A 27,366-nucleotide genomic window follows, 5' to 3' on the forward strand; every position below is an offset into this window, starting at 1 on the left:
AATGAACTTCAAGCTGTCTCATTCAGTTCTTTATATGTTTACAAACTTTCTTCTGCATCTGATTGTATCAATTAGCAACCAGCAATATATTAATGTTAGAAATTAACTTCAAAAGCTAGAGAGAAGTGTCACTAAAAACTAAAACTTATCATTTTATCTCTATGCGAATTCTCTTGCAAAAACCCACAAAACATAAATCATACTGACTCCTATATTACAACTTGAAAGAGTTCCCGAAGGACACTTTAAGGGGAATACTATCATCGACCACTATCCCCGAAAAACCTAGAAGTGCATTCTTTCCTCTGGCACAAAGCTCCCTTGAGACACCGTAGAGAATGCGAAGCCGCCTGGGACGAGATTTCTAGTCTCAATCCAGGCCCAGCCTGAGTGAACGTGGGAATTGTCGCGACACTGAGAGCTGGCTCTCCGTACTGGGGGCAATCCACAACCGTGAGGTGGTTGTATTGTCAGTTTCACATAGATATGGGGTGGCTACTGTTGCCTACGTTAGGATCCCTGAGGGCTGCATATTGATTTGGAAAACCACAGTTTTACATTTTTTGTAAGTGAGCTACTTATTTTAACTATTTCCCAATGACGTTTTGATGAGGTTCTGGCTGATCTTGGGGATTTTGTAGGCACGAGTGCCCTGTGTTTGACAACCGCATAACCCGCCTTCAGAATTGGCAAAACACACACAGAGACACAGAAACACACAAATAGACAAACAGAAAAAACACAAAACAAAGTATTACCCACGTGGGCTCCTCGGACTTGTAGTTTACTGGTTATTGTTTTTTGTGCTTTTTTTTTTTCTTCGAGAGCAGTTGTGATGCTTCGCTTCCTCCTAGAAGGACTACATTTCCCAGAATGCCATAGGAGAGGAGGCCGGAATTCACGACGAACTGCTTTCTGGGATCTCGAGCAGCTGTGGCTGGTTTCTCCACGCTGCTACCGGCATGGATCCCGGTTGTAAGTGGCGGAACCTACCCAGCGGGCCCAGCCTAAAACACTTGACCGAACCGAGTTATGGGGTACCCAAAGAACAGCAGCTGCCGGCATTGCAGGAACTCACGCGAGCGCACATCGAGTCCTTTAACTATGCTATGCGAGAGGGTCTCAGCCACGCGGTGCAGGTGAGCGGGCGAACCGCCCATACCTGGGGCTCTCGTCCCTTAATTTCTGCTCTCCCGATCTCGTGCCCGAATCTCCCTCTTCTCCTGCCCCGCCCCCCCTCCAACTTCCCCCGAGGTCATCCTTCCCCTCCCCCTTTCCTTGTGGAGCCTCCTCTCCGCTTCAGGTTTGCGCCCCCTACCCTATTCATGCCCCCTCCTCCTCCTGTTTATCACCTCTCTGGTCCTGTGCTCTGACCGCCAGTCCCACCCCAGGCTCGCGTTTGCCCCGCTCGGTTCCCACGCGGCTGGTTCTGGCCCTGGGGGCGGGGCAAAGGCTTAGGAGCCGATCCTAGGGGAGGTAGAATTCTGAGATGTGGTGGTACTGAAGGAGCTCAGCCCCTGCGGGATAGGAAATGATATTCCTCCTTCCATCCAACAGTTTGTTGTGCACGTTGGCTGAAATAAGAGGTGAAAACTGTGAAGCACAGCTATAAAGGTATCTTGGAGTCAAATTGTTGGGACGCAGAGTGTCAGGCTTAAGAGTTTGTATGTTAACTTTCCCTTTTCACTTTGTACTCTTAATTGCTATTCTTCACCCTGGAAACTGCTTTTCCCTCCTCCAGCGTTTGCACTGGCTGTGTCCCGACCCCAATATGTCAGGTTGCAATTTTCTCCTTCATCTCCTTCTCCTGCAACTCTAAGCTAATGTCCCACCTTCTGGGAGAAGCCTTTTCCAGTTCCTCTTAATGTTAGTGCTTTCCCTCCCAGATGATTCTTCTGTTGATCCTGTATTTTGTTTTAACATAGTCGTGTGCCTGTTGTCTTTTCAGCTTTGTCCAGCCTTTATCTTTTTCTACCTTGTCTTTCCCCCATTAAAGTATGCGCTCCTTGAGGACTGGGATAGCATTTTTGCCTTTCTTTATAACTGCAATACTTAGCATAGTTTCATAAGTAGATTCCGAAAATATACTTAGACTTGATTTAGCATAGAGATTATAGGGAGCCACTGAAAGGTTTGTTTGTCAACCTGTGACCTTTGACAGTATATTAAGGGACATTTTGAGCAAGAAAATAGTTGCTGGTTGAAATTAATCCCTCCCCAACCATTTAGCAGTATTTATTAAGTGTGTATTGTTTTTCCCTTTTCAACCCAAGAGAATATAAATTTCTTGGTACCAGGATTATTTTGATTTTCGGCTTTGTATCAGCACTTTGTGTATGTAATGTAGCACTTAGTAAATGTTTGTTTGATTCATTTTGCTATATTTTTGAGCAAGGCTTCTTTTTTTTTTTTAATAATTTTTTATTGATAGAACGCATGTCATGGTAATTTTTTACAGCATTATCCCTTGCATTCATTTCTGTTCCAATTTTTCCCCTCCCTCCCTCCACCCCTTCCCCCAAATGGCAAGAGTCCTTTACATGTTGAATGGGTTGCAGTATATCCTAGATACAATATATGTGTGCAGAACTAAACAATTTTCTTGTTGCACAGGGAGAATTGAATTCAGAAGGTATAAATAACCCGGGAGGAAAAACATAAATGCAAGCAGTTTATATTCATTTCCAGTGTTCTTTCTCTGGGTGTAGCTGCTTCTGTCCATCTTTGATCAATTAAGGCTCTCTTTATCAAAGAGGTCCACTTCCATCAGAATACATCCTCAAACAGTATCATTGCTGAGGTATATAATGATCTCCTGGTTCTGCTCATTTCACTCAGCATCAGTTCATGTAAGTCTCGCCAGTCCTCTCTGTATTCATCCTGCTGGTCGTTCCTTACAGAACAATAATATTCCATAACGTTCATATACCACAATTTACTCAACCATTCTCCAATTGATGGACATCCTTTCATTTTCCAGCTTCTAGCCACTACAAACAGGGCTGCCACAAACATTTTGGCACATACAGATCCCTTTCCTTTCTTTAGTATCTCTTTGGGGTATAAGCCCAGTAGAAACACTGCTGGATCAAAGGGTATGCACAGTTTGATAACTTTTTGAGCATAGTTCCAAATTTGAGCAAGGCTTCTTAAATTTTTTTCACCAAGGACCTCATTTTGCCAGAAAAATTTTTGCATGACCTAAATATAGAACTATAAAATAAGTGTACAAATCAAACACTTATTGATAATAAATCATAATTTTGCAACTCCCACATTCAGTTAAAAGACCCCTTATGGGGTCATGACCCATAATTTAAGAAGCTGTATTCTAAAGAATATACAAAGCTTAAGAAGACATAGCCCTGCCCCGAAAACATTTACAATCTAGTAAAGGGATTACACAAAAATACATAATAGAAACTGATATTTAAGTCTTTCAAAGTATATCACATCCCAGCTTCTCATTTGATCTACAAGGTAAAAATGGTAAAGTAGGTATTTTAGAGGTTTAATCATTCTGATTTATCCTTATTTCTTAAACTTAAGCCCAGAGGAACTGATTGATGGGTCTCACAGCTATGAAGCATCAGAAACAGAATCTGATCTCAAGTCTGCTATACTCGGGCCATTTTACCCCACACAGTGATCTCAGAAAAGTTCTGGTAGAGGGGGTTGAGCAGAAATCACATTGCTAGAGTTTGAAAAGTGTGTGAATAATAGTACATGGAAGTAACATTCTTCCAAAAAATTTAGCATTGAATATGGGATGGTAAATGAGAGTATAATACAGAGAGTTAGTAGGATCAAAAGAATGCATCTTTTAGGCAAAGCAAGGAGCTAAAGGAAGAGTAAATTCAAGATATTCAAAGGCTTGGTAGAGGTTGCCACAAGTATGCAAGTGAATGGGTCCTTTCTGAAGAAGGGTGGACTTTAGTTCTTCCTTTGAAAGAAGAAAAAAAAGAGAAGCTGAATGAAAATACAGGTGTCTTAATACATGAAAGAGTAGAGCTGCGGGAGTTAAGCTATCAGGGAAGATTTTCTGTTATACTATCCCATGAAGTCACTTAAGAGGGGATTCTGGCTTTATTCTCCTTTTTACATATGGAGATCCTCTGTTACCACTTTTATTTCTAAGGGGTCAGTTATAAAAATGAGGTTTTACATCTATTATATTTCTATTGAAGGGTAACACCACCTCTTGTGCCTTATTTTTCTTTGAATGGCTTTAACTATGAAGTTCTTTATTATATTAAATCTAATTTATTATATTAAGTACTTTATAAAAATCATTAGGAATTTATCAGCTTAGGACAGATGTAATTAGAAAGTCTTTTGAGTGAAAGGTCTCAGAAAATGGAAAATAAAGAAAAGAATATTGTATTTTAGGCCATTCCACCCTTGGAATTTGCTTTCAAAGATGAACGGATCACTTTTGCTATTGTGGATGCTGTTGTTAGTCCTCCCATGGTCCCTAAAGGGAGTATCTGCAAAGAGTTGAAAGTCTACCCAGCAGAATGTCGTGGTCGGAGAAGTACATATCGGGGAAAGCTGACAGTAAGTAAATAACAATGATTAAATCAATAATAGTTGAATGAGTGATTATATATCTAGTATATCTAATAAGTTTTAGACTCAATTAGGCTAATTAACATTATTTAGGAGTTTATAAATCTAACGCACTATCATCTAGAAATTAGAATTACTTCCCTACTTCTGCCATTAGATGTTATAGGCTAACTGTTTAAAATTAATTTTTGGTTACTTTTGTAATTTCAATTATCTAGACACTGTTTGTTTTTGTTTTTGTTTTTTTTTTTAATATTTTTAATGATTTTTTTTTCCTTCCATTAGGCTGATATCAGCTGGTCTGTGAATGGGATCCCAAAAGGAATTATTAAACAATCACTTGGCTATATTCCTATTATGGTGAAGTCTAAGCTGTGCAATTTACATAATCTTCCTCCAAAAGCTCTTATTGAGCACCATGAGGAAGCAGAGGTAAAATGAGATCAATAAGTTGAATTTAATAGAGAAATATTTAATCCATTCAAATCTTATTTAAAAGTTTGTTTTCACCCAATTTTCCTTCTAATTTGTTAATCTTGTCTTTTTTAAAAATAAGTTTTTGGTGCCGTTATTATTTTTTTATATCATCATAGTTCCTTCCAATATCCCTTCCCTCTGAAAGAGCCATACCATATAACAGAATTTTTTAAAGACAAAAGAAGAGGGGGAAAAATCAGCATAACTGATCAGTACATCAAAAAAAGTCTGAAAATGTGTACAAATTTTGTGGACCTCACCACCTTTGTAAAGAGGTGGTTTGAGAATATCCTCTTACATTTCTTCTTTCAAGTCATACTTCTTTATGATTTTTGCCACATTCACTTTTGATGTACATATTTATGTTGCCTTCTTCCTGACTATCACATAGTCCTAGTCATTGTATATATTTTCTTGGTTATTTTTAACTTTGCTTCAGTTCGTGTAGATCTTTCCATGCTCTATTCAGCATATTCATCATTTCATAACAAATTCTATTACATTCATGTACCAAAATTTGATTAGCCATTCCTTAATTGATGATACTCTCTTTAGTTTCTGGTTCTTTAATATCACAAAAAATACTGCTATATATTTTTTGTTATATTTGAGAACTTTATTATCAGTGACTTCCTTCAGGTACAAGCCCAGTAATGGAATCTATATTAAAGGGTAATTTTAGTCACTTTATTTGCATAATTCTGAATTGTTTTCCAAAAATGGTTGTGTTGTTTTACAACTCCACCAACTATGCACTAGTGTGCCTGTCTTTTCAGGCACCTTTCTGTTACCATCTTTTGTCATCTTTGCCAGTTTTCAAGGTATGAGGTGAAAACCTCAGAGTTGTTTTAATGTATATTTCTTCTTATTAGTGATTTGGAGCATAGTTAGTTTTATATAGATACATTTGTATATAGATATGAATGTATAATAACATCATCATATTATTCCTCTGATTTCTTTGACAGGAAATGGGAGGCTATTTTATAATAAATGGTATTGAAAAAATTATCAGGATGCTAATTATGCCTCGGAGAAATTTTCCAATTGCAATGATAAGACCAAAATGGAAAACCAGAGGCCCTGGCTATACCCATTATGGTGAGTAGTGAATCATAACAATGACTACTGGATGTTTACAAGATAAATTTAAGTTAAATGTGTTAATGTGATTAAATGAAATAGAGGGTTTATTTAAATTGTTGTTTGTTTTTTCTTTTGTGGGACTCCATTTTATTAAGTGCTGCATTGTTAAAAGTTGGACAGGACCTTGGTGTTCATTGATTCCAACTTTTAACCCAGTCCTTATAATCTTTATAATCTGCTATCCTTAAAAGATCAAAAAGTCTTTGCTTGGACACTTCATAGACAGAGACATCACAGCGCATTGTTGTATAATACTAGTTTTTTGATTTTGGCTCAGTATAAGAAATTTCTGGCTTCCCAAAATTTCTGGTTATAGTTGTAAATTTATAAGAACTTATATATTTACATAGAGAGAGCTCTGTGTGTGTGTGCATCTATATATACATACATACATACATACATACATACATACATACACATACATATTTATGGGGAGACAGAGACAGGCAGCTGGAAAAAAGACTTTGACATTAGCTCAACTCTTTTATCTTATTAGTGATCCAAGGCCATCCCATGAGGAACTGATGTTGTATAAGGTTAGTCTTTTCTCTCTTTAGCCCAGAGATCCTTTTACTGTTCCACACTGCCTAATATCTGATGTAATCATCTCATCTCCTCATAAAAAGTAGATTAATTCTCTGATTTGTTTTTTATTGTGAATTTTATGCCATATTGGTGTATTGTAAAATGAATCATGTCCAGACCCTTCATTTTACATGCAAGGAAACTAAAGGCTGGAAGTTTGAGACTTGTCCAAGACAGAGTCTTCAGCCAGTGCTCATTTAAATTGTATCATAATAGCTTCTCACTATCATCTAGACCAGGAGAGAAACCAAGTTGTCATACAGTAAACTGTGAGGCTTTGGCAGATGATCTCCAAAAGTTTTTTCCAGCTCTATGATTCTCTTATTTTCTGTCTTATATGTTTCTCTTGCTGGTGTATTTCAACTAAATTTTGAAGAAGGAAGCCACTTTGGTTACTTTTTTTTTTAATTGTCATATTCCTCATAAGTATATACTAACCCTACATAAGCACATATAAACAATTCTTGTTTCATGTGAGTGGACCATTCCTCAAACCTATATGTAAAGTGATTTTTATGTGATATTAATTTGCGGGAAAAGCGAAGAGGAAAGGGACCATGGGACCAGCACATGGTTCAGGGACATGAAGCTGAGGACAAAGATGTGAGAGCAGAAGAGGGAATATATGGGGACCAGGACCAGCCATGCAGGGGGCTGACACTTGGGAGTCAGACATGGACACAGACAGGAGAGAACAGGCAACACTTTCATAGAGAGGTGGAAGACAGACACTTGGGTGAGTGGGTAAATTGGGACAAAGGTCTCTCAACATTCTCAAGCCAAGTTCCCAATAAGAGTGGAGAGGGGGCATTGACAGATCTCCGCCTTCATTCTTCTTTCACTTAGAGAGTATTTTAAAAGCTTTTTTGGTTTTAGTTTGTTTAGTTTGGGGAATGGAGAGTGGGAAGAGGCACGGAAGTAGGAGGCTGGGAGCAAGAGCAGAGAGAGAGAGCATAGAACTATGCAGTTATTAACATAAATCGTTTTGAAGAATACAAGTTTCTTTCAGAATTCTTTGGGTAAAGTTGAACTTGTGAAATGTGAATTTACATAAAGTGAGGACTGTATCATGAATCAAATTGATTGTTATCTTTATGAAGCAAGTTACTTGAGCTTAAACTGTTTATCCCTCTGAGTAGAGATTTAACTTTTTTGGGTTATAGTCAAGTATAGTTACTGGGGGCACCAAATTTCTGACTTTGTAATGTTTATTTTGACAGGAATTTCAATGCACTGTGTTAGGGATGAACACACGGCTATTAATATGAACCTTCACTACCTGGAAAATGGCTCAGTGATGGTGAATTTTATTTATCATAAAGAATTATTTTTTCTTCCTCTGGGATTTGTACTTAAGGTATGAGTGTTTTTCTCATGAAATTCATCTTAAGATTCCAAAGCTTCATTCAGATTCTGCAAAGTGAATTAGAGATTGGATTAAATAGTTCACTAATGATTTTTTTTGTTGTTGTTCTAGGCATTAGTTGGTTTTTCTGATTATCAGATTTTTCAAGAACTGATCAAAGGAAGAGAGGAGAACTCATTTTTCAGGAACTGTGTTTCTCAGATGTTAAGAATTGTAATGGAAGAGGGTTGTCTCACACAAAAACAAGTCCTTAACTACCTGGGAGAACGTTTCAGAGTAAAACTTACCCTTCCTGATTGGTACTCAAATGAACAAGCTGCAGAATTTCTGTTAAAGTATGTATTTTCTTGCAAAATATTTTTACTTTGTTGTAAATTTGGAGTTCAAAGTGGGAATTAGGATTAAGCATTTGAAACACTGTTGGTTGTATAGTAATTAGTCCCCCCCAACCTCAATGGCAGGAAATTCTGGATTTGGATCTTCCTTCTGATACCTACTGGTTATGTTACCCTGGACAGCTCACCGCATGTTTCAGAGCCCCGAGCAATCCTCTGCTGACCTCCATTGGTAGAGGGTATTTTCTCACTAGGAGTTGCCTATTCCAGAGACCTTATAGGTTTTGAGCTTTCTACACTTGTGCATGCATTTTTGTGCATGCATGCATACTTGCATGTGTGTGTATGTTTATTTGAAACTGGGTTAGAATATGAATCAGCAACTGTTCTGGTCCACAGAATCTATAAATAAAAGTAGATGCTTAGAATAGTGATAGCTTTTTCTTTTTCATTGGACTTCACCTTAATTATCCAGTTGGAGGAAACAAGCTAGTATTGGAGAATGACAATTTTCCATTTTGCTCCTCTTTGCTTTCAGTATGGATTGATGAATTAATATTTATGTGTTGATATAATTTTAGTAAATGCTTATGAGTTTAATTAATTAGGGTTTAATTAATAAGAACTATTAGTCAATGGTCGATTTCCTTTGAATTTTTTCTTTTTATTTAACAGTCAGTGTGTGTGTATCCATCTGAAATCCAATGAAGAAAAGTTTTATGTACTTTGTCTTATGACTCGAAAGCTGTTTACTTTTGCCAAAGAAGAATGTATGGAAGAGAATCCTGATAGTTTAATGAATCAAGAAGTTCTCACACCAGGGCGACTCATCCTTATGTTTTTAAAGGTAAATTGATATTTTTCTACACTTTGAGCACTCATTTCTTATATTCCAAATGCAAAATATACAGCCTACAATTTTTTCTAAGTTTTCCTTAATGTTTAACTTGTATGTAACAAGTGACATTCTAAACCCAAAAAGATCGACATAATTTATCATGCAAAATAACCAAAATCTCCTATAAATTTGATACAATAGCAGAAATGACTTTTTAGTGGGATACAAACTATGCAGGGGCAAGAGAATATGGAGAGAACAAATAGCACAGTGGATAGAGCGCCAGCCCTGGAGTCAGGAGGACCCAAGTTCAAAGCACTTAACACTTACTAGCTGGGTGACCCTAGATGAGTCACTTAACGCCAGTTGTCTTGCAAAAAAGGAAAAGAAAAAGAGAAAGATACAGCTCAGTAGTCCAATTCAACTAGCATGTAGAGTGTTTAAAGGAGAAAAATTAGCAATAAGCCTTGAAAAATAGGCAAAGAATTTTAAAAGCATGGAAATTGTATTTCATCCTAGAATTAAAAGTGAGCCACTAGAGTTTCTTGACCAGGATAGTGACATGATCATATCCATGTTTAAGAATGCCAGTTTAGCATTGGTGAAAGATGGATTTAAGAAAGGGGAAACTCGAGACTAAGAAATCAAGTAGAAGGCTACGAAATAATCTGAGCTAGACAAGAGAGCTTGTACTAGCATAGTTCTAATGTAATTGGAGGGAAAAGAATGTATGTGAGAAAAGTTAAAGAGATACAGTTGACAAGATTTTGCAACTTATTTGAATCTGCAGTGTGAGGGAGAAAAGAGTCAGCAATGACTTTAAAATTGCAAACCTAGATTACTAGAAGGATGATGGACTTTTCAACATAAATAGGAAAATTAGGGAAAAAGTAAGAAGTTGAGGGAAAAGATGAAAGTTTAAGGTGTCTGTCATATATCCAGATGGAGATATCCAATAAGCAGTTGATGATCTAGTACTGAACTTCAGGGGAGTAATTGGGGCTGGATATATCAGTTAATTAATTAAGATTAATTTGCATAGAAGTGATAATCAAACCCATAAGAATTTTTTAATAGCTTTTTATTTACAACACATATGCATGGATAATTTTTCAGCATTGACCCTTGCAAACCCTTCTGTTCCAACTTATCCCTTTCTTTTCCCCACCCCCTCCTCTTGATGGCAGGTAGACAAATACCTGTTAAATATGTTAAAGTACATGTTAAATGCATTATATGTATACATATTTATACAGTTATCTTATTGCACAAGAAAATCGGATTTAAAAATAGGTAAAACTAACCTGAGGAGAAAAACAAAAATGCAGGTGGACAATAATAGAAGGAATGGAAATGCTATGTTGTGGTCCACACTCATTTCCCATAGTTCTTTCACTGGGTGTAGCTGGTTCTCTTCATTACTGAACAATTAGAACTGATTTGGTTCATCTCATTGTTCATCACATTGTTGTGTTGCCAAGTCCATCAGAATTAATAATTATATAGTATTGTTGTTGAAGAGTATAATGATCTCCTGATTCTGCTCATTTCACTCAGCATCAGTTCATGTAAGTCTCTCCAGGCCTTTCTGAAATCATTCTGCTGGTCATTTCTTACAGAACAATAATATTCTATAACATTTATATATCACAATTTGTTCAGCCATTCTCCAATTGATGGGCATCCATTCGATTTCCAGTTTCTAGCCACTACAAAATGGGCTGCCACAAACATTTTTGCACATACAAAACCCATAAGAATTAATGATATTACCATGGGAAAGAGATAGGAAAAGAGGTCCCATGAGATGTTTAGGATACATCTAAGCATAAAGGGTAGGACAAGGAGGATGCAGAAGAGACTCAAAAGAAATTAACCAAGAAAAGTGTCTTTATAAAAGGAGATGGTCAATAATATAAAATGCAGATGGGAAGAAAAGAAGAGTTAAGAATAGATCATCAAATCTGGCATCTAAAAATCGTTCATTTATTTAAACGTGTCCAATCTCTTCATCACTCTGTGGGATTTTCTTGGATTGGTTTGCCATTTCCTTTTCCAGTAGATTAAGGCAAAGTCACTAAGTCTAGTAGAAAGAGCCTAAGTCTGGCTGTTCTTTGTAAAAAATAATTCTAGTTAAAAGATGAGCTTAAAATCTAGATCACAAGGGATTGAGAAGTGAGTAAGAGGTGAGGAAGCGGAGGCAAGGTTTAGGTAGCATTTTAGCTTTCTCTAGGAGTTGGACTATGAAAAGAAAGATATAATTAATAGTTTGAGAGTGTGTTACGATTTAGTGAAAAGACTTTTTTTTTAAGTCATAGCGTTAGAACCGGTAAATAAGACGATTTGAAAAGAGATAGTGATAGGAGAATGGTTAAAAGGACAAACCCAAAGCCAACAAATGGGAGGAAATTAAATCAAGAGGGGTTGACTTTTACAAGAAGAAAGAACACCTCATTCTATAATCCTAGGACTCTACCTTCTCAGTTGGGCTTTTGTGATACATGGTCTCTTTCTTCTCTGCTGTCCCACTTACTAAATTACTGTCCCACCCACTAAATTGGGTGTAGTGCTCTCATATGAAAGGACTGATCCTTTCTAGACAACTCACAGCCTTCTAAGTTCTTGAGAGTACTCATATGCTTTTCTTGGCTGTTTTCTTTGATTATCATTTAGTATGTGTCTAAATTCCTTCAGGGTTGAAACAGGTCTGAATTCTGGGAGGTCTAATCTCTCAAAAGCCAAAGTTTTATCATTTCATATTTAAATGTAGATAACTACATTTTCTATCTTCATAATTCTCTCACCTTTTCCCTGCCTCCATTAATGTGAATAATCTAGGAGTGATTACATTTTTCTTCATTTTAAGACCTACTAATCAATACATTACTATATTTGAAAACAACAGAAATAATAATTTATTCAGACATTTACTAAGCATTGATTATGTACAAAACATATTATGAGAGAGAGAGAGAAAGAGAGTGTGTGTGTGTGCGCACGCGCGTGTGTGTATGTGTGTGTGTGTGTGTGTGTGTGTGTTTTAAATAAGAGAAGGTCTCTCCCTTTAGGAAACTGACATTTTATTTATAGGAGTTAGGTATTTTCACAAGTAATGCTGCATGTTAAATGCATTAGAAAGTTATTGAACAAATTGCTCAGTGTGGCCTAGGGAAGAAGATTATTCCTGGTAGAGGATCAGGGAAGGCTTTGTGGAGGAGGTGGCATTTGAAAGGGTTTTTATATGGTTCCTCCGGCATGATTCAATGAAGATTACTGATCTGGGAACCCGGAGACTTAGGTTCTAGTTCTAAGATTTACCACTCATTTTCTCAGAGATCTGGGGATAAGTTACTTTATCATTACAAAGCATTTATGAGTGTTAAAAAAAATAATTATAATTTCTCCACTGTCCTTTTTGTTTGTTTGTTTTCAGGAAAAGATGGAAGCTTGGTTGGCATCTGTTAAAATAGCTTTAGATAAGAGAGCTCAAAAGACCAATGTCTCTATTAATACTGAAAATCTTATGAAGATATTTAGTATGGGATTAGACCTTACAAGACCATTTGAGTATCTTCTTGCTACTGGCAACCTACGTTCAAAATCAGGTGAAATTACTATGGTTTTTTTTCCCTAAATTGTCAAAAAACTATCCTAGACTTTTGTTATAGATGGTTAATAATATTGAAGTACCTGAAAGAAAATAAAAACTAACTATATATGAAGCCAAGGTCCATTCATTTTAGTTTTAAGTGCTTATCAACTTTAATGAGATAGGTTTTTAAAGCTCCTGTTTGCTTCTGCAACTCTTTCTAAAGTCTTTTTCTTGTTTGATTTTTATATGATGTATATATATATATATATATGTATATACTATTTTGATTCTACTTTTTTCCTTTCCACATCACTTCAGAAGACTTCTCTTTTTGATGTTTTCTTCATAGTTGTCATTTCTTATGACATAAGTGGAAATGTGAAAATCCAAGAAGATAACTGTAGTGAATTCTTCCTTATTTAGGGACGAATTATATAATTTTCTGATATCCAAGAATCTTAATTGTTCTTTCTTTTGTTCATTATATCAGCACTTTTACTAGAGATCTTAGTAAGTCAGAAAATTGTTTATCTAAAGCAAGCATTTTTAATTTGAGGTCCAGGGAATCTTGTTCTTTGATGTTGTGACAAATATATTTCAATATAATTAGCTTCCTTTGTCATCCTTTGCGTTTTATTTTTACATATTTAAAAATAGTATTCTGGGTCATTATTAAAAAGTTTATTCTAGAATCCCTAGGCGTCCCTGCTGGGGTGGGAGGTGAGAAAAGAATACACAAAAAAAGTAAAAAAAAAACCCTGAGTAGAATGAGATTCCTTCAAAGCTTGGCCACTTGATAGAAACAGTAATTAAAAGTTTGACTTGCTAGAGGTTGAAATGATTGACAAAAATATTTTAGAGGCAGTTAACATGTATAAACTTATTTAACCTTAGTGACTGTAGAATTTGTTTTATTATATTAATCTAGAGCTTTTAAACAACTTTGATTTTTGCTTTGTTCAGGTCTTGGCATGCTGCAAGATTCTGGTCTCTGTGTAGTGGCTGACAAACTGAATTTCATACGCTACCTTTCCCATTTTCGCTGTGTACACCGAGGTGCTGCCTTTGCCAAAATGAGAACAACCACAGTACGCAAGCTCCTTCCAGAATCCTGGGGTTTCCTTTGTCCTGTACACACACCAGACGGGGAACCCTGTGGCCTGATGAATCACATGACTGCTATCTGTGAGATAGTCACACAGACTACCTATATATCTTCTATCCCATCTTTGCTTTGTTCCTTAGGTATGTTTCTTGCAGTTAAGTGAAAGTTTTCTTCCTCTACCAATTATGGTAGATAATTGTCGAACTTTTGAGAAAATCAGCAAAGATATAGTTTCCCTAGAGGAATTCATTTGCAGCATAAACTGTTGAAAACACTTTGAAAATTAAAAAGGAAAGCAGGAATTAGCAACGTTAGAGGTATTCCCTCTCCTTTTTTTTTTTTTAAACAAAATTCTGCTTAGCTTAAAAGTAACACATATTCAAAGCTTCCTTTTGAAATTGAACATCTCATTAGAAGCACCAATCCTTAATCCTTAAAGGACATGCATTCTATGTCTAGGGGGTATCTATTTATTATTGACCTTATGAAGTTTTTAATGTCATGGACTAGGAAGATTCTGTCACAGGGTCTTTTCCAGACTTAGCTCTTTTTCTACACGGAATTTCACTGAAACTCACCTGCCCATGGGATTCCCTGACATTCATGCATCTTTCCTCTTTCACTATAGTCTACTCTCTGTCTTTCATGTTATAGTCTTCCATTCCTGTTGGACTTGTCACTTATATTCCTTCTTACTTAAAAACAGTTTGATTTCTCTTCTGTTCCGAATCCATCTAGTTCTGTGATCTCAGAGTGGAGTCCAGAGTTCATTCAATCTAGACTGCATATATCTCCTAATATTTCAAAACTTCATCTATAATGTTTACTTAGTGATACTTCATTTCCAAAGAGAAAGAGACCTTACTCAATGTCAGGAATCCAGGACTAAGTCCAAAAGTTGAAGAAAATAAATATGTCCCTGAACAGTGAGTAGCAATAGTTCAGAGACCTTGACAGAGTAAGCCTTAATTGGAGTAGGTGGCCTTGTTGGACGCTAGTTGGTTTACTCTCATTGACCCTTCAAGCAAAAGCTAGATTAGGTCATAGAGATTCTTTAAGCTATCTGCTGAGTTCTGTGATTCTGACCCTTTTTTCTATTTTACTATATTGATTGTTTTATTGAAACATTCTGTGTAATAGTAATATGCATATATAAGCATTCTGCTTTGTATATCCATTGAACTTTATTTTTTTAATCGTATTTAACTTCTGAGGCCTATTTTCAATAAGGAAAAAATGAATAAAAAGCTTAGTATTCAGTTTTGTGACTAAGTTTGCCATCTGCAAAATAATAGTACTCTTAGTAAAGAAATACTTAATAAAAAAGTCTTATAGCTTCAAATTAGTCTAAGGATATTAATATTAAATGTCTAAAAATAATGGAAGAGACTGTGAGAAATCCATGTGCAGCTAGTTTTAATGACTAGAAAGTGTTTTAGAATGATTAGCTATACCATATTATTTTCCTCTTTCCCCAGGGGTTACCCCAGTTGATGGGAGTCCAAGTCAACCCTATAGTGAATGCTACCCTGTTATGTTGAATGGTGTCATGGTTGGCTGGGTAGAAAAAGATCTTGCTCCTGCCATTGCAGATTCTCTCCGGAATTTTAAGGTGATATAAAATAATTGTGAATTTTTCTTTTTTTTTAAATTTTATTTTGAGCTTTTCTTTAGTAATTTTTTTTATTTGTTTTGAGAAAGTGGACCACAAAACAATCTAAAGAAATTTGAGATGGTATAGGAATGGCCAGTAAATAGAGTTTCATCTGATACCAGGTGAAAAATATTTTCAGACAAGTAATTGACTAACTTACCACAGTGAATAACTAACTCAATTGGTTTGAATTCAGGAATAATGTCTAATCAACATGTGTGCTGTTCCTTTAGATCTTTAATCTGAAGGCAAACTTAAAATCTGGCTGAGAAGCTTAACAAAATAAATAGTTATGACTATATTTGAGGTCTAAAAACTGAGTACCAAGATCAGTTCCTTGGTCATATACATAGTTATTAGATCATATACAGTATAAATAGGTAACACTCATTGCCCTCAGGAATTTGAAAAGAAAAATGAAATAGGTATTTGGGGAATGTTATTGTTATTGTTGTTATTGTTAAATTACTCTGCAATTAATTCCCAGAACTTTATTCCCCTTGATTAAAAGGTTCTCTATTTAGAGAATTCAATAGCATAGGAGCAACCCCTAAAATTTTATAGTCATTACATGCTATGCATTTAGCATAAGACTAGAGAAAATATTTTTAGCTTTCTATGAAGTTTCTATGTGAGGTGTAAGTCATCATATATGCTTAACTATGCATTTTAGAAGAGATTATTCATTAATTGGTTTTTGTATAAGAGACTGAATTATTAGGCATAGAATTTTGTAAAGAACAGAGAGGTAGTTAGTGGCCTAGCCCCTCTACTAGTATGCCTCACTGTCCAACATCTCTTATCATGGGAAGGATTGGATAAGGGGGAATGGTACAAGAACTTAAGTTCCATCCATTCTGATGTTCTGTTTTTTTCCTTTATCCAAGTGCAGCTTGTCAAGAATGATTTGACACTTGCCACCAGCTGCATGGTAGTTGCTTTTTGCTAAAATATAGAACCTTCAATCATGAAATTAAAGAGAAGGAAAACATTTTCTGATTCTGTTTCTTTTGGAAATAGGTATTGGGGAAAAAACAAATCCCTCCTTGGATGGAAATAGTTCTTATCCCAATGACTGGAAAGCCAAGTTTGTATCCTGGACTATTTCTTTTCACTACTCCTTGTAGAATGATACGACCTGTGCAGAATTTGGAATTAGGTAAAGAAGAACTGATTGGAACTCTGGAACAGGTAGGAGGATATCCATTCTTTGTATCTGTATAAGAGATTCTGGTTTGTGTGGGCTCAGGCATCCTTTTAATTGTCCCTTTGTTCCATCTGTCAAAAATATATGATAAAAAGTCATTCAATTTGAATCTTAACAAGTTAGAAAATTGCAGATTGTTACTTAACCTTTTACACATTATTATTTAAGTAAAGAGCTCATTGTGTTAATTTTTTAAAAAACTAACTTTGTAAATTATTAGGTATTTCTTTAGATTTTAGCAGGAGATAAGGAGTACTATTAAGCTTAACTTAATTTCCTGTAGTCTATAGAATACACATTTTCATGTGATTTCAACTAAATTATCTAAAATTTTCTTCTCTGTTTTAAATATTATGATACCTACCATTGACTGCCATTTATTTCCTTAAAATCTATATTTTGTTCTTTCTTTTTTGTTTCAGATCTTTATGAACATTGCTATCTTTGAAAATGAGATTGTTTCTGGAGTAACCACACACCAGGAGCTCTTTCCTCATAGCATGCTGAGTGTGGTAGCCAATTTCATTCCTTTTTCTGATCATAATCAGAGTCCTCGAAACATGTATCAATGTCAAATGGGTAACTATCTTGTTAACTAGGATAATTACATATTACATATTTTTAAAAATGGAAATAAGTTGTTCATTGAGAAATGTGAGTCCTTTAAACCATAATCTAAAACCAGGTGTATATTTCCACAAATTTGTGGTTGGATGGCAGTAGGGTAAACTCCTATGAGTGGGGACCCTTCAGATTCCTTCTTTAACAAGGGGTGGCCAAGTCAGAAACATCAGATTAGAACTTCTATGCCAATCAGTAGTAGAACTTTTGTGGCTGCTTCGCTAACCAGACTTGTTGAGATAGAGTAACTCAGTTTTGTAAATAATGTAGTCAGGAGATGGAAGCCTAGTAGGAATATAGAGACTGTCTAGAACTGTCTTTAAGACTTGTCATAAAAGACTCAGGGAATTTAGTGTGGGACAAAAAAAAAAAAAACTGTCTTAGTGTATTAGTGAACATTTTCACACAACTCTTTAGAACATATAAAATAAATCTTTCTGCTGAGAAAAGCACAATGTTAAAAGTAAGTTATTGTGTCAAATATGTATTTAATTTGAAAACTACATAGAGAAATTTTAGTTGAAAAGGATGTAGTTGCTTATTTTAAAATTATAATTGTACCATTCTTCCACTTTTTGTACTTTTGAAGTTAAACTCATTAATTTCATCTTGTTCCAACTAGAAATATTCATCTTTTTCAAATTTGGAAACAATTTAAATATTCTGTTTGATCACACTGATTTTAAATCCCTTTATTTGGTATCAGCAAAATTATAAAAGCTATCTTTTGCCACTTGTTATTAGTAAAACTACTCTAGCACTTGAGGTGTCTCCAAGAACTCTTTGAAATCTCCCAAACTGATATTAAATAATTGGCAATTTTTTTGGAGAATGTTCTCAGTAATGAAAAGTAACATGGCATTTTAACCTGATGTTTCTAACCTGGACATATTTATATATAGTTATATAAAAATACAACATAAGAACCTTGAATAAGCACACCTCAGTTCTATATTCTAGAGTTAGACAGATTATCAGTCTGAATCTCTTGTTAATGTTTTTTCTTTCTCTCATTGTTTTTTATTGCTTATTACTGACTTTTGATATTTTTCCATTGTATGGGGAAATAATGCATTAGATAGTGAAATAATAAACCTTTAAAAATATTTTGGGAATTCACAATACAGGTTTTTTTTTTCTTTAGGTAAACAAACTATGGGATTTCCCCTTCTTACCTACCAAGACCGATCAGATAATAAGCTGTATCGTCTTCAGACTCCACAAAGCCCATTAGTCAGACCATACATGTATGATTACTATGATATGGATAACTATCCCATTGGGACAAATGCTATTGTTGCTGTCATTTCATACACAGGATATGATATGGAAGACGCTATGGTATGTAGGGCTCTTTTTTTTTTTTTTTCAAAAACTAATTTTTCTTGATAATTTTGGTTTTTTTTACATTTCCCAATGTATTTCCCATCCATCCCCACCCCTTGCCTTTGGAGCAATAATTTTTTTAAAAAATAGAAGAAGGAAAAAAAACTCCAGCATTTGGTAAAACAAACATATTGGAAAAGTATGACATGATATGTAGCTCTATGTATTCATAGACTTCTTCCTCTACAAAAAAGCAAAAGCAGGGCTTTCTCATTCTTTTCTTTAGTTTAGCACACTTTTCAGTTTGTGTTTTCCAAGTAAGAATCTTTAATATAGTGTGTCATGGTATCTTCTATATGAATAGGTTTCTGGTAAATCAAAGCCTCTCCAAGCCCAATGTCTTGAACACAGACCGTATATGGATATATACTCTCAAATACTTTGTTTATTCCTTAGTGATTTAAAGACTTCATATTTTTCTGCTATATTTGTTTAATATATGATTTGATTATTTTAATTGAGTGAACTCCTCTTCAGTATCTTGGTAAAAAGTGAAAGGAGAACAGATGTACTTCAAGGATCTGTGATTTTGTCAATGCGAGCACTTTCTCTTCCAGTATATAGTGTAGCTATCCACAACCTTTAATAAAATCTGAGGATTATCAAGCCAAAAAATTCATCCTCCTCCAACCAACCTGAACCTCTCCAAATTCATCTAGGCTGGTACTTCAATAATAAAAATGCAGTCCATCTTCAGGCCCATTACCCTGAGCCCTTAAGCTGGGAAAACATACCACAATAAGGCTCCACAGTATGATATGAAAGAATAGGATATAGAATTAGAATAGGATATGATAGAAAAAAAGGTTTTGCATGTATTCGCATTTTAATGAAATTATTACACTAATTTGCTTCTTTGTGGTTTGTGGCTGCCCAGAATTCATCCAGTAAGCAGGTTTCTCCAGTTTGGACAGTCAAATTCACATTGAAAATGATAATGATAGGGCAGCTAGGTGGCATAGTGGGTAGAGCACCAGCCCTGAAGTCAGGAGGACCTGAGTTCAAATTTGGCCTCAAACACTTAGTATTTCCTAGTAATGTGACCCTGGGAAAGTCACTTAACCCCAATTGCCTGAGGGGCAAAAAAAAAGAAAAAATGATAATAATATAGTAACAGTATGTTTAATCTTAATGAAAAAAAATATTTTAAAGCCAAATAGAATTACTTTTAAAAATCCTGCTTAGTGTTCTCAGCAGGTTTCAGCTTAATTATTTTTTTTGTTTTCTCAGATTGTGAATAAAGCTTCCTGGGAAAGAGGCTTTGCTCATGGAAGTGTCTACAAGACAGAGCTCATAGATCTTTCTGAAAAAATCAAACAAGGAGATGATAGTCTGGTGTTTGGAGTCAAACCTGGTGATCAGCGAACTCTACAGAAATTAGATGATGATGGTTTGCCACATATTGGATCTCTTCTGAAATATGGGGACCCTTTTTACAGTTACCTAAATATCAACACAGGGGAAAGCTTTGTGACATACTATAAGTAAGTTTGGAATCTTCTTTTTTTTTAAATTCATTTTATAGAGTTTCCTGAGAAATGTTTTCTTCTCCTTCACCAAAAACTTATATTAAAAAGTGATTGTTAGGCTTATTGCTGTTATGAACCTATCTTGATTAGTTTGAGATGTGGTCAGCTGATCAGTGCTGACTTTATTAGTCAGATTCTTTCGCAGGCATCATTTGGGAAAAGAAAACATTAAGGTCCAGCACTTAGTGCCTTAATTGTAAGTGACAAACTTGTTACTTTAAGCAAAGATTACTTTTAGGCTTTTTTGTATTGATTCTCTTCAGAACTCTTTGCAGAACTAAATTAGAAGCAACAAAAGCTAAAATTGGTGGAAATGGGGGGGGGGGCATAGAGTAGGTACTTAACATGGTTATTAACTCATTGACAAACAGCCCTTTTTAGTAACTTTTCTAAATGTAAGCTTGGAAAATGTAAGATAAGATTAAAGATTTGTTTTCTTGATCTGAATTTAATGCAATGTGGTTTTTAAATTTTAAGTTTAATTGTAATAAATTCGGAAAATAGGGTAGTTTTTCAAACAACTTAATTGTTACAAACAGAACCATGAAACTCTTCAGAGGAAGCCTCAGTTTGAAAACCCCAATTCATTTTCAGTTCTAAGCAAAATAATATCCGAAAGTTTTCTCCCTCAGGTTCATTTTGGCATTTCACTGAGGCTATTTTTATTTTTTTTTAAAGTTTTCAAATCTCACACACACACACACATTTTACCATATGTATGTGTGTGTGTGTATACATATATATACATTGCCTTGGGCTAGTTGGAATACATCAACAGACAAAGGGAGAGAAAATTTCTGATCTAATGTTTTGTGGAGGAAATATCTACCCTAAATACATTATTTTGAAGAAATTAAGACTATTGAAAAAGCTAATAAAAAATATAAACTTTTCTTTTTTAGAAATAAGGAAAATTGCATTGTGGATAACATTAAAGTATGTAGTAATGACTCTGGGAATGGAAAATTCAAAAGCATCTGCATCACAATGAGAATCCCCCGGAACCCAACTATTGGTGACAAATTCGCTAGTCGCCATGGACAGAAGGGCATTTTGAGCAGACTGTGGCCTGCCGAGGATATGCCTTTTACCGAAAGCGGAATGATGCCCGACATTCTGTTCAATCCTCATGGTTTTCCGTCTCGAATGACCATTGGCATGTTGATTGAGAGCATGGCAGGGAAATCTGCCGCTCTGCACGGCCTCTGCCACGATGCTACGCCCTTCACTTTTTCAGAGGAGAATTCTGCCCTGGAGTACTTTGGTGAGATGTTGAAGGCTGCCGGTTACAACTTCTACGGCACGGAGAGATTGTACAGCGGTGTCAGTGGGGTAGAACTAGAAGCAGATATTTTCATAGGGGTGGTCTACTATCAGCGCTTACGTCACATGGTCTCAGACAAGTTTCAGGTGAGGACAACTGGAGCCCGAGATAAAGTCACCAACCAGCCCATCGGGGGCAGGAATGTCCAGGGTGGAATCCGTTTTGGAGAAATGGAACGAGATGCCCTTCTGGCACACGGCACCTCCTTTCTGCTTCACGACCGCCTCTTCAACTGCTCTGACCGCTCTGTTGCTCATGTGTGTGTGAAGTGTGGTAGCTTGCTTTCGCCCCTTTTAGAGAAGCCGCCACCTTCCTGGTCCGCCATGCGTAACAGGAAATACAACTGCACTGTGTGTAATCGTAGTGACACCATTGACACAGTTTCTGTTCCTTATGTTTTCCGCTATTTTGTAGCTGAATTGGCAGCTATGAATATCAAAGTCAAACTTGATGTCATTTAATTATTCCGTTCATCCTGTCAGCTTCTCAAGAATTTTGTTTCAGATGTATTTTTTTGTATTCAGAATTATTTCTAATAAAAAACAGATTATTTTTTTTTTGTTGAGGGGTAGGCCTTGGAGGAATTTGAAGCCATTATTTTGTCTGTATCATTAAACATTGCTTGGGAATTATTTCAGAAAGCAAAATAGTATTTTGCATATAGACTAATTCAATGTTTTGTATTCAGTAGAATTTACATGGAATTTTTGTATATCTGAACTTTGTTTGGTATCAGATGAGTTTCTGTATTTGGAAGGAAACTTAGAGAAGACCTGCATATGGCTATTGGCAGAACACATTGGTCTAATATCTCTCAAGATTGCAATTAAGGTACTTTATGTTCTTGTTATCTGAATCACATTCCTTAGTCAAGATCTTATTTCCTGCATTGGTTAAAAAATTTTTTTTTTAATTTTCTGTTGTCCTTTAAAACAAATTGATGCAAAAACTTTAATGTGCTTTTAGGTCATAATTTCATTATAATTTTAGATCATGTTACATCATTAGAACAGTTGAGAGAAAGGCAGTACAGTCAGTTCTCACTTGACCTGAATAGGACTGTTTAGCAGACCTCCTCCTACCCTTGTGGGGTTCCACAGGGCCCGGTCCCTACAGCCAGATTAGTTTCAGTGCCTGGAGCAGAGGGTTGTGCTAATACTCCTGCCAATGCTACCACTATCTGTCCTGTGCTGAATCCCTAATTAGGGTTGGCATGGGGTCCTGCTGTTCCCTCTCTGGAGAGTCAGATTTTATGTAATGTGAATTTATATAAAACGAGAATTGTATATATAGCCACCATATTAAAGTTAGTACAGCAAGCATTTGTTAAGTGTCTACAGTGTTCCAGGCAAAGTAGTTTGAGCTTTTAAAGATTTTATATAATGTAAGAGGATATGGAAATAGGATTAGAAGTCCAGAGAAGAAGGGTTGTCCCTATATGAGTCAATTCCCCCATACTCTTAACAGTGAAAATTAAATATCTGCTCTTAAAACTCTTAAGCAAAGTGTCACTTTTAGTGAGGTTGGAAATCTTAACTCCTCCCAAACTGACCATTCTTTGTTTGCTCTTCAAGTAACTGCCCTCATCTCTAGAAAGCATAAGGAGACTTTTAATTGTCCCCTGAATGTGGCTTCTAATGCATCTGTTTTTATATTAAATGTCCTGGGCAATTTCAACTCCATAAATCATGCTTTTCTTAGATATTTAGAGAAATCAAGAAAATATAGAGAAAAAAAAAAGTTGCTCAGCAAGGTCATATCTGAGAGAGCTAATAACAATTCATACAGATCACGAAGAAAGAAGGTGGAGGAGAGAAAAAGAGAACCTATGACAAAGTAGTTGAGGGCTCTAGTGGTTAGGAGGAAGGACACAGATAATATTCCAACAAAGGAGGGGTCAGAATAATCAAGAAAAGGGCAGTGCCAGTCTAGATGTAGTTTGAATAGGGTAGAATACAGTTGAAATATTCTCTTGTTTTGGAAACTACATCTCTACCTGAAGCCTGAAATCACATTAGCTTTTTTTTTTAAACTCATGTTAAACTGTTGTCTTATATTAGGTTAACTGGTATTAAGTTGGCCCAAGTTTCTAGTCGGATTTTTTTTGGATCCTGACAGTTATTCAACAGATGAACACTGTCCTTACATTTGTGTCTTGTGAATTTGATACGAATACCACTTATTACTTATAATTCAAGTCTGTTTTTTTTAAAGTTCAATAGTTCAAGCCAAGTAGAAATTTCTGAGGTACTCCACTCCAAATAGACATTAAAACACTAATGTCCACTTTAGATCTAGCCATTCAACCAATGAGAAAACATCTGTAGCTTTTTAATGACCAGGTCGATGCTGTAAAGAATGATTCTCTAATCCTTTTTTACTTTTGTCAAAATTGTAGAATTTGAAGGGACATTAAAAGTAGAGAAGTTGATAATAATCTCTATAACTATATAATAACCCAGTTGCTAGACCATGAGAGGCTTTTTAAAATTAAAGTCACAATTTATGAAGGCATGCTTTATCTTAAGAAAATTATCATTTGGAATCCTAAGATGGAGAGTTATTTTTGGTTCATTTTTTCCATCTTGACTTTACACCTATAGGCAGTTGGTGCCAAAATGACAAGGGTAGAAGGAAACAATGCAGCTTACCTCTACCTCCCAGAATTTCTCTTTCCACCAAACACCATCCCCATAAGTGACTAAATATAGATAACCACAACTGCCTATTTGAAGGGAAGGTAGGAAAAACGGAAGGATAACAGCTACCAAGATGAAGAAGAAGAAGAGAAAGAAGGCTCTTGGACTTAGCTGGATGATGAAGGAAAGAACCTTCCCTGAAGGATCCAGAGAGAAGCAGAGATCCTGAAAAAGGTTACTTGCTCAGAAGAAAGTCTGAAAAACAGATGGAGAGAGAGATTAAGAATCACTTGGAGCACTATCTCTGGAGTCAGAAGTTCTTGAATTTAAATCTGGTTTCAGACACAATACTAGTTCTGTGAATCTGGTTAAGTCACAACTCTGCTTGCTTCACCAAAAAAAAAAAAACATTTGGAGTAACAGAAAGCCATGACTAATAAAAGAGATTGGATGTCATATTTCAGGAAATCATGGGGAAAAAAAAAAAAAACCTGCCTGCACCTATTATAACAAGAGGACAACTTGAAAATGAACCTCAAAATTAAAATTCCCCAAAATGTCATAGCCAAAATTCAGTACTTCCAAGTTAAAGAAAAAAGGCTACATATAGTCAGGAAAAAACTAACTAATCAGGATCACAAAAATGTTGGTAATGGCCATTATGAAAGAGCTGAAGGCTTAGAATCTGCTATTCTACAAGGCAAAAGAATAGCCTTACAATCAAAAATAATGTGCCCAGGAAAACGGATTATTATCCTACAAAAGGAAAAAAGATGAAATTTCTATGAAATAGAACAGGTCTTCTTAAACTAATTCCACTTGCAACCTTTTTCCCTCCCCAAGATTTATAGGTGACCGAGGGTATACTGATAATAATTTCATGACTTCCACATTCAGTTATGTAACCCCATTGGGGTTGTCAACAACAGTTTAAGAAGCTTGAAATAGAAGACTTCAAATATTCCTGATGAAAAAAATAGCCAAATAGAAACTTTGAAATACATAAAAATTCTGGAATCAAAAGAAACAAAAAAAGAAATCTAAGCAATTACAAGAGACATAAAAGTGAACTGTTTCTACATCCTGCTTGGGGGATGGGAGAAAATTTTCCAGGAAGTCCTTTAGAAACTTAATTTGGAGTCAGGGAAATCAAATAAGGCAAAAGGTTTAGGACCTGGAATGGTTTTATGTTTTGGCGATGTTTAAAGGTTAGGCTTCTAATTCATAGGCTAACAAAGATGAGAAAATAGAACCTGTCATCTCTTAGAAAAAAGCACCTACAGGAGAATGGATGAGGAGACAAAGAGGATTGAAAGGAAGAGGAAATTTTGTTTCAGTCATAGGAGGAGGCAACATGCCTATGGGAGAAGAGAGGTCCCACAAAAAGGAAATGGGTATCACTTGCAGAGAGTTTGTGCTTACATCACTCAAACTATCTCAGGAGAAGAACTGGAACTCCAAAGAGTAACTGAAACCCAGAAGAGGGAGATGCCATGGACCAAAGAAAGAGATATCAGGCTAAATGGTGGGGAAAAGGGGAGAGAAGGAGCAAGAATGAACTAAAGAAAGGAAAAAGTCAACAGTAATTTTACAGAGACATAGGAAGATTTCTCATATGAGGCAATATCCTCTTTATCATTAGTATTTTTAAGAGTGAAGCAGGGGTAGCTAGATGGTACAGTGGATACTGCACCAGCCCTGGGAATCAGGAGGATCCAAGTTCAAATCCAGCCTCTGACACTTAACACTTCCTAATTGTGTGACCCTGGGCAAGTCACTTAACCCTAACTGCCAACTTGACCTCTCCCCAAGAAAAAGTGAAGCATAGCAGAATAGAAGAGGTAAGGGGCAAGATGTATAAAGTAATAACATTTTCAGAAAGGAACCCCCAAAAAAGTTTTAATTCCAAGAGTAATGTAATGAAAAAAAGACTTAAAATGAAGTCTAAAATAGGGAAGATAAATGAAGAAATGGGGGGATCCTATTTAGCAAAAGGCACAGAAAATGGGAAAAAAAAGTTGACAGGAAGGTGAAGGGGGAATTTATTTGATTACTTAACTGAGTAAGAAAGGGGAGAAGAATTAAATAACCAGATAAAAGCAGGAAAAAGAACTAGTAAGCAAAACTCTGAAACCAAGAAAAAGGATAGCAAATGAGTTTGGGGGTAGGACAAGTAGCTCTAGAGAGAAAAACAGTCAGAGTAGGGCCACCCTAACACACACTAAACTAGTTCAGAAGATAATATTGTATTTACAAAGGGGGAAGGAAATATCCAAATGTGAAAAAATAAATGACATGACACGAATGGGAGAAAAATATAAATCTAACTCTCCTAAACTTTAAATGCAAATGGATTAAACAATTCAATAAAATGAAAAAGCAGAATAGATAAGGAAACAAAATCCCATAATCTGTTGCTTATAGGAAACACATTAAATTTTTTTTTTAAAAAGACATGCATACAATAAAAATGGGGCTGGGAAAAAATTTTTACTATTGATTAGGAAAATCCTTTTAAAAATCATACCAATAAAGCAAAAACAAACATTCAAATTATAAAAAAAGGGATAAACAGAAACTATGTTGTGCTTAAAGTAACTAGAGACAAGTCAATATCAATATAAAACATATGCTCCAAATGTCTAAACTATATTCATAAAGGAAATATTTAAGATACATAAAAGTCACAGTAACACAAATGTGACTAGAGACTTGAATGTCCCTCAGTTTTGTATAAATCTAAAAGAAAGATAAACAGAACCAGAAAAATTGCAATGTCTCTCAGTTTTGTATAAATCTAAAAAAAAGAGAAACAGAAAAATTCGTGGACTAAAGCTTAAAGACTTAGGACAGCTTCTAAATGGAAATGGAAAAGAACACATATTTCTCAACACTATATAGAAGTTTTACAAATATTCATCATTAGGGCACAGGGATGTTTATGAATAAATATAAAAAGACAAATAGTCAATATGTTCCTCTAAGACCATAAT

General features: G+C 35.5%; 1 protein-coding gene across 1 annotated transcript; it reads left to right on the forward strand.

Moving 5' to 3' along the window:
- Positions 1–445: 445 nt before the first annotated feature.
- Positions 446–23,926, forward strand: POLR1B (RNA polymerase I subunit B). Its single transcript, XM_051975816.1, has 15 exons — positions 446–1,139; positions 4,390–4,557; positions 4,855–5,001; positions 6,015–6,147; positions 7,998–8,134; positions 8,255–8,478; positions 9,154–9,325; positions 12,750–12,921; positions 13,872–14,153; positions 15,492–15,625; positions 16,688–16,858; positions 17,297–17,453; positions 18,640–18,836; positions 20,112–20,365; positions 21,313–23,926. The coding sequence occupies exons 1-15, from the start codon at positions 963–965 to the stop codon at positions 22,193–22,195; spliced, it is 3,408 nt and encodes a 1,135-aa protein (XP_051831776.1). The 5' UTR covers positions 446–962; the 3' UTR covers positions 22,196–23,926.
- Positions 23,927–27,366: the final 3,440 nt, after the last annotated feature.

The sequence above is a fragment of the Antechinus flavipes genome, chromosome 2 (assembly GCF_016432865.1).
Source record: "Antechinus flavipes isolate AdamAnt ecotype Samford, QLD, Australia chromosome 2, AdamAnt_v2, whole genome shotgun sequence".
Taxonomy (NCBI): domain Eukaryota; kingdom Metazoa; phylum Chordata; class Mammalia; order Dasyuromorphia; family Dasyuridae; genus Antechinus; species Antechinus flavipes.

Excerpts from the sequence above, each read along its gene's own strand:
- POLR1B (XM_051975816.1), top strand. The coding sequence starts at position 963 with ATGGATCCCGGTTGTAAGTGGCGGAACCTACCCAGCGGGCCCAGCCTA. Across the intron at positions 14,154-15,491 it reads ATCTTTGCTTTGTTCCTTAG|GGGTTACCCCAGTTGATGGG; the intron begins GTATGTTTCTTG and ends CTCTTTCCCCAG. Across the intron at positions 17,454-18,639 it reads CATGTATCAATGTCAAATGG|GTAAACAAACTATGGGATTT; the intron begins GTAACTATCTTG and ends TTTTTTCTTTAG.